General features: G+C 37.1%; 2 protein-coding genes across 19 annotated transcripts in view; one reads left to right on the forward strand and one right to left on the reverse strand.

The window, feature by feature from the left end:
- The window catches only part of GIN1 (gypsy retrotransposon integrase 1), an 83,692-nt gene that overhangs the window by 60,357 nt on the left and 9,246 nt on the right, over positions 1 to 14,089 (forward strand). The gene's annotated exons all lie outside the window — the stretch shown is intronic.
- PAM (peptidylglycine alpha-amidating monooxygenase) overlaps positions 1 to 14,089 on the reverse strand; it is a 276,720-nt gene that overhangs the window by 11,177 nt on the left and 251,454 nt on the right. For all 18 annotated transcript variants that reach the window (XM_006728295.3, XM_031040329.2, XM_006728294.3 and 15 more), the window contains 6 exons: positions 11,742 to 11,858; positions 9,673 to 9,745; positions 8,503 to 8,713; positions 7,906 to 8,106; positions 5,825 to 5,940; positions 865 to 964 (listed from right to left, as the gene is read on the reverse strand). In XM_006728295.3, the coding sequence (XP_006728358.1) occupies positions 865 to 964; positions 5,825 to 5,940; positions 7,906 to 8,106; positions 8,503 to 8,713; positions 9,673 to 9,745; positions 11,742 to 11,858 (818 nt within the window). The remainder of the gene's footprint in view (positions 1 to 864; positions 965 to 5,824; positions 5,941 to 7,905; positions 8,107 to 8,502; positions 8,714 to 9,672; positions 9,746 to 11,741; positions 11,859 to 14,089) is intronic.

Here is a 14,089-nt window from a genome sequence, read left to right on the forward strand (position 1 = left end):
TTCACCAATTCCAAATGTCCTTATTATTTCTCTAAAATTGCCTGTTGCAGCTCCTGATACCTCAAATTTACCATTCCTTTCCTTACCTCCATCTTCTCCTATGGTTTGGACCCTGCCATATTTTAAAAGCATCTCTGAACCTTGGGTTTTGTGGCCTATTAAATGCATTTATTATGTTTGAATCTAGAAAGCTTATGTTTCTTAGTATGATATCAGAAGTTAGGTTAGTATACTTTTCAAGAATTAGAAATAATGTCCACATTGCAATTAGAAAATCCCCAAACTAGCTGGCTTGGTCCCAACAGAGAAGCTCTTCTGTCCCCAGACATACTTTTGAGTTACATGAAATAACAGTTCGGTATTTTGAACAAGCTGCAGCCTAAAGGGAAAAACTCAGGGTGCTTCCTGCTTGGGGTAATCTGTGTCTGACACGGAGGCTGGAGCTCCTTGATGCTCAGCAGCCCCTGCGAGCTGAAGAGCCACACGGGAAGTGATAGCAGTGTGGAAGCCAGTCAGCCCCTCTGTTTGGCCAAAGCCGTCATGTCCCTCTGGAACTAAGCTGGAATTAACACTGGCTTTCAATGTAACAGACATTACTCCAGGCATCAAGAATTTCCTGTGGAGTATCTGTGGAAACAAGGGGATAACTGCCAGGAAAAAAAAAAAAAAGCTGTTTCTCTCTACTTTTTAAATATTAATTTAATCCCTGAAATGAAACCGAACAGGTCTTTTAACAACCGCCAATTCTATTTTGATTTCCTACTCCTATCAGTAAAAAGAGAAGGAAATGCAAATTTTTTTTCACATGCTTTGAGGCAATAAAGCTGAGGGAAGATATGGACAGGAACACCGTCAACACCGTACTTTCAGTCAAGGTGAACTTCCAGACAGCGTTGGTGTGAGCGTCTCCCACGTAGACGGTCCCGTCTCCAGACGCAGCAATATCGTGAGGCATGTCAAAGTGCTGCCGAAAGAAGAACACACAGGGCGGGGCGGGGGCGGGGGGGGGCAGTGGTGGTGAGCCTCTCCTTGAATTCTTCAGGGAAAGGCAGGAAAACAAAGCAAAGCACACAACAAAGCAATAAGCCTATTAATCAAACCAAACAAACTATAATTCCATCCAAGCAGCTCTAGGCCAAGAAGAGGCATTCACTCACTCACTAGGCACTGACTCTAGCCACTGGAAAATGCGAAGGGACCCTCACCACTGACTTTCAAGTCTTAAAATTGAACATTTATAAGATTATTGTTTTCCAGTTTTGTTTACTCGGTGTTCCATTATCTACCTATTTATTTCTTTTTTTGCCTTCATGTTTCTTTTTTCTTTCAATCACTATCACATTTGCCTGTTTTAATCTACACAAGTAAAAAAAAGACCGAGTATTGATTTTTATTATTATTCATTGAGGGGAATAACAATAACAATAATAATAATACTTCCCATCCTATATGCTTCCTGAAAAACTATTTATACGTTTCTGATGAGAAGAGTCACTTCCAAGACTCAGGGCCTTCAGACTATTTCTGAAGTGCATTTCAGGAGAGAGGCAGCAGCGTGGGGATTGTTACTGCCCAGGCTTGCAGTATTTTCAGTCAGCAAAGGGAAACAAATAGAGTGTTACCTCCAAGTATGTCCTGGGCTTTATTTTTTTATTTTTTTTTACCTACTTTAGATATTCAGTGTCTCAATATGTCTTTCTTCCTGCCATATTTCCATTTCAAATCACAGCCCTCTCAGTCATGAGCACATAAGAGATAGGGGGGTACTTTCTGTGACTTTCTCGTGGTCACCAAACTAGTTCCTGGAAAAGCAGCCTTAAAATGTTGTGCTGTTGCCATTTCTGTCTGGCAACTGAAGCTTTCAAAAGTGCCACTTGGCCACCAGTTGGCAGGACATGGATGATTTTTTTTCACTGTTGAGGTTAGGAGGCCCGTCTTAGTATACAGTTCTCAAAAAAAATGACCAGTGCGTATGAACAGGAGCACACCCCGACTCTGGTCCTCTCAGGTGGCATCTGCCCGCGCCGGTGTGCTAAGTACAAAGGGCGCTAACGAGGCAAACTACTGTTCTTAGCTCACTTTAGGCGGGGCAGAATACCCGCTGTGGAGATACTATTATGCTTGGAAAGTCATCAACAGTTTGTCACATTGAAAAGAAAAATGAGACAGCCATGCCAAGGAGGCTCATTCCTTCATACTATCAAATGAGCTGTGACAAACGTGCATGAGAAGAACAGAAAGCCAGAAATCAAAATGTTGCCTTGTTGCTCTCACAAGCCAGTCATTAAATGTTCATCTTTATTTTGGGTTCAGCTAATAGGTGGCAACAGGCTTGCCAATTATAGGTAGTTCCTCTTCTATACCAAAATATGTTCTTAGAAACTGCTTTGCAAAACATATGCTTGTAAAGTGCTTCATATTTTCTGATAGGAAAAATAATCTAATAGAACAAAGGTGAGGGGGGAAATGTGTGAACTATTCATTGGCTAAGGATTTTGCTTTAAATAAATCACAATATGTCATCGATTCAAGGCTACAATAACAATAAACCTCTATCTGTGGTCCTCAAACGGATCCAGGGAGCCAAGGGTTCTGTTGGAAATACTCTGTGGCCATTAGGGGGCTCAGGAGGAGGACAGTGGATAGGACTTTGGGACCTCTATTCCTACTGCAATCAGAAGGATTCAACTGTAATCTTTTTAATGAACTTTTCTACTCCTTTGTGTCATTTGAAACAGAAAATCGCATTGTTAAGCTTTAGGATTAAGCTTGAGGATCTCAGAATTGAATGAATTTAAAGATCTTCCAATTCAGGCTTTGTAAATTCTTCTGAGGTTTCTTCTCTCTTCTGTTGAGGTACCCCTCCCTAACAAAGTCAAACTGACAAGAGAGAGAATGACAGCATCCTCCTGGGGCATCTGGTGACATTGCCCAGGGCAACCTGCTCTCAAAATCTTATATTTTGTCTTAAAAATTCATAAGGGATTTGTATTCTCAGAATCATAATTATGTTTGCTTTAACACCACATCATGTTTAAACTTAACATTAAGTCAAATAGTTCTCTAAGAAGTTGTACCAAGTTATGTTGTAGTTTAATGCATCCTGTGGTGCACCAATGTGCACCTCAGGGGATTAAAAGGTTAAACACATTCTAGGGTCTAAAGACTTGCGTATAAGATCCAGGTGTGCTACTTACTAGGTAGCTTTGGATAAATAATTTCCCTTATGTGAAACTTTGAGCTCGAATACTGTCAAATATTGTAAATTTTATATTTATTTATTTTTTATTTATTCATTTGAGACACAGAGATACAGAGAGAGAGAGAGAGTATGAGCAGGGGGAGAGGCAGAGGCAGAAGGAGAGGGAGAAGCAGGCTCCCCCGCTGAGCCAGGAGCCCGATGTGGGGCTCCATCCAGGATCCTGGGATCATGACCTGAGCCGAAGGCAGACGCTTAGCCATCTGAGCCACCGAGGAGCCCCAAATATTGTAAATTTTAATCTCCATTGTTAAGGCTGGAGAAACAACGTAAATCTGGGCTGTTTTTTTCTTTTCTTTTTGGTATGGAGTGGCAGGGATCATTCCCTTCCATATGAGCTGCCTTGCAAAAGAAAGAAGACAAAAAAAATGCAAGCCTGAAAGGTGTGTATGCAAGCAGATGGATGTTAGGGATCATAGTCTTTCTTGTGATTATGGGGAGAAGAAAGTGGGAGGTAACTGTGTATCTTTTGCCCTCATACCTTTTTGATACCACTTGACAGAACCATCCTTTTTACTGTCCTACTGTCTCAGCCTCCTTGCACAGACATAAAAATGGAGCTCATATGTTCAGGCACAAACTTTTCTGAAGAATGTAATAGAAGAAGGAGAACTGAAGTACACAAGGAAGTAAGTGGTGGACAGGCACACACAGAGCTGCAGACACATTATGTAAAACTTGACTTTTGATTTGAAGGAAGAATCTCTTCTTACATAGGAGTCAATATACCATATGAGTTCCTTCAAACCAATTTAATCTTTGTGATGATAATGTAATTAAATGGCAATTGTGAGAGATTCATAAACTGATTTTCATTTACTGAATCAACACAGAACAAATTTCTAGATTTTGGTGTAATATCAGTTCTTGTTTATTGAAAGGAAAAGCAAATTTCACCTCGGAGTTAGGCTCTCTTTTAAGTTTGCTGTACTGACTTACATATTGTGACTTACTCATTGTTGAATGTCTGGTGAATGCTAATGTTTAGGCATAATGCTTTCTGAGGTTTTCATTTCATATGGCTGTTCATATGAGAATAAGGTTTTTATGAGAATAAGGCTCATTTAGAATTTAGTTTCTTATGTAGCACATAGTTTTGCTTTCTCGATGCATATTTGAATTGAAAGTTAATGTCCTTGGTTGACAGAGTATATTATTATTAAAAGAAAAATCAAAGCAAACACCACACTAATACAAAGTGAAGACATAAAAGAAAGTTAAATCTCTCACTGTATCAATAGATACGAGGAAGTTAAAACTCAGAGGGGCAAAATAATGAAGATCGGATAATCAGTAAGGATCTGAAACACTACTGAAGTAAAATATATATTATCAATGTAATGAATTTCTGAAGGGCTACTATCATTAGATATTTGATTCTTCACTGCTTTTCAGGTGAGATAGTGTGAAAAGTCCTATTTGTTGTGTATGAACAGAAACACGAAGAAAAAGGGAATTTGTACTGCAATCTTTCGTTCAGACTCAGCTTGGTTCATTTCAGATCCTGTAACTTTTGCTAAAACTCCATTTGAGGACGAGGCTGTGTAGGCTCTGTCCTGTTCTGTTCACCATCATATCCTCAGAATCTAGCATGGTGCCTGACATGGGGCAGAAACTTAATAAATATCTCTAGAATGAATTCTGATCAATCCCAGCCTAGCTGTCAGTATTCTAACAGACAAATTTCTCAAATATTGAGGCATTTTGAAGTTTTTTTTTAATATAGCAAATTTGTTATTTTAAAGAATACTGTTATGAGTATGGAGATAGAGTTTGTCCAGTGCTTCATGATAGTTGCACTTTGATCCAAGTAAAGCCAATATATCTTTACATGTTTTGGAAAAAATAACTCTCATTTGCAGCACTGTAGCAGGCTGAATATTCTAAAATCAGCCACAGGCATATGCAGGCAGTGTATGTGAGCATTCTGATCATTCTGGCAGCCCGGTCAGATTGCAGAGAGGGTACACGGAAGAGACGGAAGGGCGACGGGCATGGCGAACCAGTCAGGGTGTGTGTAAAAAGCACTATTAGAATAAGCAGTGGTAAACCATTTGTGAAGTCACAATTAGCCTTTAGTCTCTGTCCTAAACCAAGCCTTGAGGACTTGAATAAATTCCAGAAAGTGCTATTTTCAAGTCTTGTTGCTCAATGCAGTAGCAGCATACAAAAAGCAAACAAGATTTCTGTTGGATCTAAGAGAACTACAAAAGTACAATTTAACATACTGTGGTATCCTCTCTACTTGGATGAAAGCAGGAAAAGACTTATTTTTTTGGTATTTTAACTACAGTGAATTTCAACCTGCTCTGGTGTGCAAAGTCTACTCAGAACCTTAGAAATGCATACAGTGTTACTTTGCATCTGAAGAAACTGATCTAAGAACAGACAAGGATATTTATTCTAAACAAAACATAGTAATAGGAAACTCCTAAAAACATAGTTAAGAAAGTTATCACATCTCCTTAAAGTTTTTAAAAATCATTCAGGTACAAATTGAATGCCAAGATTCGTATCTTAGTTTATTCTCATGACAACGGATACCTAGGCAATGTATGTGAATACCTTGCGCACTGGCTTGAAGACATCTATAATTTCCCCACTGGAAAAGTTCATCACAAATCCCTGTACAGGTTCTTGGTCCCCGAAGAAAGGCTTCCCATTCACCGCAAAGAGCAAACCTGTGACAATACTTCCAGTTAACCTTTCTTTAAAATACGGAGGAGACTGGCCTTCAAATATATGCATGTACATTACACAAACAATTGACTTCAGGTGGTCAGCCTAGTCCCTACAATTGAAAACAAAAGTAGAAAATAAAATACTAAGCAAATTTATCTTGAATAATAAGAACAGGGGCAAACAAGTTAGTTAAGGCACTAACCTCCTTATAATAGGAAAACCAGGAACTGCAAGGCCTTTTCCACTTAGGAAGCCGGTAGAAATCAGGAATACACAGGTAGTGATATAGATACAGAGACATATGGTTATCACAGACATCCTAGTGATAACCTTTAAGTCAGTCACTGTGGGATATCAGATCTTTTAAAAAATAAGTACTATACGCTATCGCTACGAGGAGAATCAAGAGAAAAATACACAAAGGCAGCAAGTGAAGTTACGGTAGAAACATAATAATCTGAGTTTAAACAACTGAAGTCTGAAAATGTGAGATGCGCACTTCAGATTATCAAAGACTTATTTTTTCCTAATTAAAAAAATTAGACCATCTTTTTTAATATTAATTCCATGAATACTTTGTATAGCAAAGTTATATTTCTTAATGTAGTAGTGCTTATACAAAATAATAGAAACCGTGATGTTTGGGTGAAATAAACACTTCAGATGATTGAATATTATGTTTTAAAGAATTAAAACACAATAAAATATACATCGCACTGAACTGCTAAGATCTTTTCATCTTTTTTTTAAAGGATTTCAGGAAAAGGTTCTTTAGCATATCATACTAAGAAAAAAATCAACATATCAGCATCAGTTATTATTGTGCAATACTGCAGAGGGAATTCCAATTATAATACACTTTGTCTTTGCTTATATTCTATTTTTAACCAGATTTTCTCTCATAGTCTTAGTGTTTTTCTCCAATTTGATTTATTTTTAGTCACCATGAACTTGACCACCCTCCTTATTAAGTGGATGGTCTTGCCAAATTTATTCTTTAACGTATGAAGTAAAAACGAACATGAGAATTTTTCACTGACATTAATGAGAGTCTTTTATTATTTTGTTACTTGTTCCTTGTGGAAGCCAAACTTGCTCCTTAATCTGGTCACCTGAGTCTCTTTACTCCATTTCCTAAATACATTGGGGCATGCTTGGGAAGAGAGCAGGCATATGCAACTTTAATAGTATAAGAAATGTAAACATAATAGCGATGACTACAAATAGTCAATGCTACTTTAATAGAGGTACACATATATTTATGAAATATATTGTAAAAATTATATAGACATTTTAGAAATATATTTTTAGTTGTTCAGTATTCATGATTTAAAGAAATCATAAGCAAGTTATTTTGTAATATGAATCAACTGGAGCTTATTTTATAAATTTGTATTATTTTTCTGATTTTCTTCAAGTCCAGAAAATCTATTTTGAAAAGGAGAAAAAAATTCTGGATTTTATTGGTCATTTATCTTGGCATTTAAGCCATTAAGTAAGCCTCACTTACTTTACATCTTTACCTTAAAAAAAAAAAAAAAACCAAAAAAACTTGGCCACTGCTTTTTAAAAAAATGTGAAGCAGAAGTATTTTGAATACTGTACTGATTTTATCACTGTACTGATTTTATTAATATTGTAAAGATACAATATTAATCACTTAATAACTAGAGCAAATGATCCCAATTAAGGAAAAATGAAAATCCGTATTTGAGAACAATTTTTGAATCCATTACAAAGAGTTAAGTTTGAGTGCTTTCTTATTTCTGTATAAAGAACAGGGTCACATGAGTTGAAAATGATCTACAAGGCACTAACAGTTTTAAAATAGTTCAAGATCTGATCTATGAAGCATCTTCAATCCCTTAATAAGAAAAATAATTCATAAAAAAAGCATATTAAGAGAAATAATTTGTAAGGATAGAGTATAGCATGACAAAACACAAATAATAAAGATGAAGTACCTGGTATATATGAAATTGCAAATACATTTCTTCCAAATGATGCATGCTTAATCTCTCGCACAAATTCTTTGGTGTCAGTTTTAAAACACTGGATTCGACCATTTTCCCTGTCTGCCACGCATAATTGGCCCAGATGCGGCACAAGAGCCAAGCTGTGAGGAACACTGAACTGGCCTGGTTTAGGATTGCTCCTAGAAGACTCTACAGAACAAAGAAAAACCTCAGATACACAATTTGTAAAATCACCCAAATTCTGACTTTAACGTTTTCTAATGTTTCCAAGTCCATGGTAGTAAACCATTAAATATCTGGGGGACCAGGGGAAAAATAAGGTAAAGCAGTTTGTAAGTTTATAATATCTCTTGCCCACAAACACATTATGGATTTTCTCCCTATTTGGACAAAGTTTTTGTGTTGAAGCATTCTTTTTTCCTCTCACAAGACTGTGTGTGTGTGTAAGAAAATTGCCAACTGGATACATATGGAGGCCCTACTTTTCCCACTGTAGGGGACAATTACATCCGACAATTACACCCAGTCGCTAGTTCCTAGTGTAACTGGCTAAGAATGACAGAGATCAAGAGTCAGATTGAGTACCTTCTCCCCACTGTGTGATGAACTCTCCAGTTGGTGAAAACTGCACAATCCGACTGTTGCAGTAACCGTCTGATACGTAGATGGTTCCAGTGTCTGGGTCTACAGCGACATCAGTGGGTTGACAAAAGTGATTCTGGTCACTGCCTGGTTGCATGCTCCTTCCCAGGATTAAGAGAGGGCCGCCTTTACTGTTTGGATCCAGTTTGAACACCTTTTTAAAGAAGGAACAAAAGTCTTACCCACTCTGCATGGTTATTATGGGTACACCCCTGCCTCACCTAGACCACTTTCACAGGCAATTAGAGTGGAAGCTCCCAGAGGTTTATTTAGCAGAAGATACTTGGTAGAACTGGATAGGACTCTAAAAATCATCTGGTCTGATTCCTACATTCTTAAGGGAGGCCCTTAGAGATTAAATGATCTGCTCAAGGTCATCCAGGTAATTGTCGGTGAATGGAGACTAGTAGTGAACGGTGTCTTGTTCCCCCCACGTCACACTTTTTTTGTCTCTCCTCGGCTAATAGTACAGTGCTCTCCAGGTAATACATGAGCAATAACTGTTTACTGAGATGGTGTTTGAAGACTCTTATAGTTATGTCTTCTGAGTTCCAGGTTGTTTTTTTTTCTCCTAGTTTTCATACTTCTTTGCCACCTTTTCATAAAATGGATATTAAAGCTCATCTTTTGAGAGGAAGGCCTTATGTCTATTCTGTGATGGAAATAGAACTTCCTTTAAAAACAACAAAAATGTGATGTTTTAAATATAAACATGGATGTTCCTGAAGATCTCGCCTGGATTTATAGAAGATTAAAGTGGTTTAAGGAAAAAACAACAACACAAGTGATAAAACAGAACTAAGCCCTGGGAACACAGAAAAGAAAAGCAAATGTGGAGAGCCAAGAAGTGTGGGGAGGCCCATACAGTTGTTACAGTGAAGGCTCACATCTGGCCCTAAGCTTCCTGCCAGCCCAACATAGAAGGGTGACTTGATTATTTACATACTAGCTTTTCCTAGCCCTGAGTTCTAAAGGAAACATTTCAGATGTGGCAGTTCCATTTTCTTGTTATCAACTTCCTGTGTGACAGAAAAAGACCCAGACAGCTCTAGAGCATTTCAAAAGCGTAACTCCATTAAGTTCTATTTGAATCCCTGCCAAATGGAAGCTCACCTGATGCAGAGCCACGTCTGTGACCCAGTAATTTCCATCTTTATCTACACTCAAGCCATGGGGCAAATAAAATCTGCAAAATAAAAGTAATGGTCTTAATTATATAATTACTCCCAAAGCATACATGAGAAGAATTTTTTTGCTAATTAATCTGTAAAGGTAATATAAATTTATGAATTGATAAACATGTACCTGCATTACTAAAGCCCAACATAAATTAAATGAAAATACCTGTTAAAATAGAAACCTCCTTTGACATGTCTTTTTTTAAAGTACATTCTTTTAATTTAAATTCAATTAGCCAACATATAGTACATCATTAGTTTCAGATGTAGAGTTTAATAATTCATCAGTTGCGTATAACACCCAGTGCTCATTACATCATGTGCCCTCCTTAATGCCCATCACCCCGTTACCCCATCCCCCCACCCCTCCTTTTGACATACCTTGAGTGGTATTTATTTAATCTTTGAAAAATGTATAAATGAAGCCTACAATCAATTACAAGTATTTATCACAAAGTATGGTATATTAAACAACACAAATAATATCAATTTAAAAACAAGTTCAAAGATCATAAATATTAACATTTTAGAAATTGTATAAAGCAAATTGTCTAGAAAAATATAAATGGATTTATATAGTTTGAATAGTTTAAACATGCTTCGAGGTAATGTAAGCTGTGTTAATAGAAAATATTAAATATAGGACTCGAAAGCTTTAAGAGTGCCTCCTAAAGACAGTAAAACCCAAAGAAAACACCTTCCAGCATACAAGCTCATCGAAGCAAAGTGAAGTGGTGTGCTGGATAATCACTGGAGAAGGTTAATCTCTTTAACAAATCAACTGGGATAATCTGGGTAAGAGAACTAACTGGAAACTAATGTAGACAGAGGCTCACAGGCTTAAGGAACTTAGAATTAACAAACACATGGGCAATATCTTAATGTGGTTGTGGTCAAATGACATCTGACAAACCACAAGCTGTTTGTCAGATTCTAGCCTTAACCATGGTGGTGACACCACAGACTTTTTTTTTCATGAGCCAAGACCGTAACACTGTGAGCTTGACTAATGAACTGAACTAGATCTGTGTTTTGGTGACTGAATGTGAGGCTTATGACTTGCTTTCAACACAGACACCCCACTGCTGGCCAGGTTCATTTGGCAGCCATTTCTCCGCCTTCCTCTGATTCCTTTCTGGAAAGAGAATGCTTCTGATTCATGGGTACAGCACCAGGGAGACAGGCTCAAACCCACTAAGTGGTAGAGCTGCTATTAGGATTTGGCCCCTGACTCGCCATCTTAGAATCCTATATAAAAAAAAAACAACTCTAATTATTACCATCCTCATAAGCAGGTGCGCTCAGAATGGATGGCTCCCTGGCTTTTCCTGTGCCTAAGCAGATGGAGCAGGGTATAGTTCCTGAAGCTGCCAGGTTAAAATGGTTGAGGACACTCTGTAAGCAGGTGCCCCTTCCCTTCAATGACCATGAATATCAGCCAATATTTTTTTTGGCTGCCAAATGTCATCTAGGAATAAGACCAAATAATAAGTCTTTCAAAGCCAAATTACCTATGCATGCTAAGGAAAACTAAAAATGACATTTGTTTCGTTTTCACTTTGAGATAGCAAGAAAGAAGCCTTTTTTCTTAATGTTGATTACTTGATGATTTTGGTTATGTGACTTTAATGCTGAAAAAAAATTTTTTTAATCTTCAGATCCATGCTGATCAGCAATTCACTTCATTAGCCATGAGTATCAATGGTGCTATGAAGTTTGAGTACCGATTAGAATCACCTGGGAGCTTTAAAATTAGCTTTTGACGCCTGGGTCCCATCCCAGCCAAAATCTCAATCTGGTTTTTTGAAGCTTCCCAGGTGATTCTAATTTCAGTCAGGGTTTAGAACCACCTATTTAGAAAATGAAGATGGGATGGCCCGATTAGTCTCCTGCTTTCGTAAGCTGCGCTTTTTCACCAGCCACCGTACGATACACCCTTTCCGAGACCAGAGCCCGTGCCACACTCTAACAAGCCTTAATAACCACAGAAGTAATTTCACTCACAGATTTTTTCCACTGGACTGGAGTACTGCAGCATTATTTGGATCTATGACAAGAATAGTGTCTTCTTCAATTGGCCCGAGTCCTCTTTGCTGGTAAACAAACATGCTATCAAAAGAGCTGAAAAAGAAAAAAAAAAGGCATTCTAAATGGAAAATAAGCCAATGAGAAATGGCAATGAACTTGAGAAATGCAGATCATTCACTTGAGGTTCAAAATACAGAATCAAAAGAGCTTAAACTTTGTTGTCCTTCACATTTCTCTTTGATTCCATCTATGTATATATACATATACATATATATACCAGTATGTATATAATGGTAGTTACATATATACCATCAGCCCGTAGAACCGTGCTGCTCAGAGTGGTCAGTGGAGCGAACTGTCCGGAGATGCAAGGTCTCACACCCACCAAATCTGAAATCTGTCCTTTCACAAGTTCCCCACGTGATTCATATTCACATGAGAGTTTAAGAAATACTACCAAGAACGCTTAACCATTTTTTTTAAAGCTCCGCAAAATATTTTAATAGCTATTTTCTTTCAAACTACAAAAGAAATCATAATTTATTTTAACTTACACTGTAATAAGGAAAGTATAAATGATAGCAGAAGGGGTAGTGATCAAAAGTATGTTTGCTACTGTATCTGTCATAGGTATAACATGCAGATACATATTACAAGGATAGAGGATCTAATGCTCAAAATATTTTAAAAATATAAAACATAATTGATTCTTGAAACAAGAATATGCTTAGAAACATAAGACTTCCATAAAACAACTATTCTATAAGTACAAAATGGGCAACTATATAATAATATAAAAACTAAAACTAATATGACAATTGCTGTTTTTAACTCTATCTCCCAGGCTATAAAATATTTATGAACATACATGTTAATGTATATTTTTTCCATTTATATTTCTATATGAGTTGCTAGTAATATATTTCCCTAAGTTGACAATTATCACAGATACTGTACTTATTTCGATTCCTGTTTAGGAAATTATTTGGGATAAGTGACAAAGACAAAATCTTGTAACCTAATCTTATGTAACAGAGAGATAAATACACAGAACACCAAGAGACCAATTTATATTTTATTTTATTTATTTATTTATTTTTAAAGATTTTATTTATTTATTTGAGACAGAGAGAATGAGAGAGAGAGAGCACATGAGAGGGGGGAGGGTCAGAGGGAGAAGCAGGCTCCCTGCCGAGCAGGGAGCCCGATGCGGGACTCGATCCAGGGACTCCAGGATCATGACCTGAGCCGAAAGCAGTCGCTTAACCAACTGAGCCACCCAGGCGCCCCCCAATTTATATTTTAAAAAACAGAGAACTCGGGTGCCTGGATGGCTCAGTCGTTAAGCGTCTGCCTTAGGCTCCAGGTCATGATCCCAGGGTCCTGGGATCGAGCCCTGCATAGGGCTCTCTGCTCAGCACAAAGCCTGCTTCTCCCTTTCCCACTCCCCCTCTTGTGTTCCTGCTCTCGTTATCTCTCTGTCAAAAAAACCAAACAAAAACAAAAACAAAAAAACCAGAGAACTGGATCAGCACATAGTTGAGTCATACGCATGTGTGTGTCTATATAAAAATATACATAATATATTTATATTTTGCCAAAGTCAATGGATGATCAATGAATATTTCTGTAACAGAATTTCCTTTATAGAATTGACAAAGCCGTTCAAAAAACTATACTATTTTGTAGTTCAACTGTATAAGCAAAAGAAGAATTTGAGTAATATTAAATATTTATGGAGATAATATTTGCAATTTGGAAAGGCAAAAGAATGATCAAATCTGTCTCCTACCTATTGATTGGATGGTTGTGATTCTTGTGCAACTTATGCAGGGTCCCAGTAGAAGAATAAAAAATTCAAAATTACATTCTCTTGCCATTAAAAATACACATCACACAATTATTTGAGCTTCTTGACTGTTACAGTCTTCTGGGAACATTTTTCATGAAAGAACAATAAGTCCCTGAAGTAGTTCTTATTAATGATGCATTCAATTGAAAACAAAATATTGATTCAGCATTGTCAACCTAAAACTTAAGTAATACTGTTCACATAATGTTATTATGTGTAGTTAAAAACCACACAGCAGTCCCTAGGGAAAAAAAAAGGTACCTGAGTTTATGAAACAGAAGTAACATCACTAGCAAAGCAGATTTCAGAAGATATTCATGGGATCATTATTAAATGGAAATGTGAAATTTTATTAGAACCAATGTAAGAGTATACAAGGTCTTATTAAATCATGGGAGACTGATAAAGAGTGACTATGACATAACTCTTTAAAACTATGAAAACCAAAAAGAGTTTATCCTATATCTGAAAC

Source organism: Leptonychotes weddellii, chromosome 7 (genome assembly GCF_054177405.1).
Source record: "Leptonychotes weddellii isolate Sample4059 chromosome 7, ASM5417740v2, whole genome shotgun sequence".
NCBI lineage: Eukaryota > Metazoa > Chordata > Mammalia > Carnivora > Phocidae > Leptonychotes > Leptonychotes weddellii.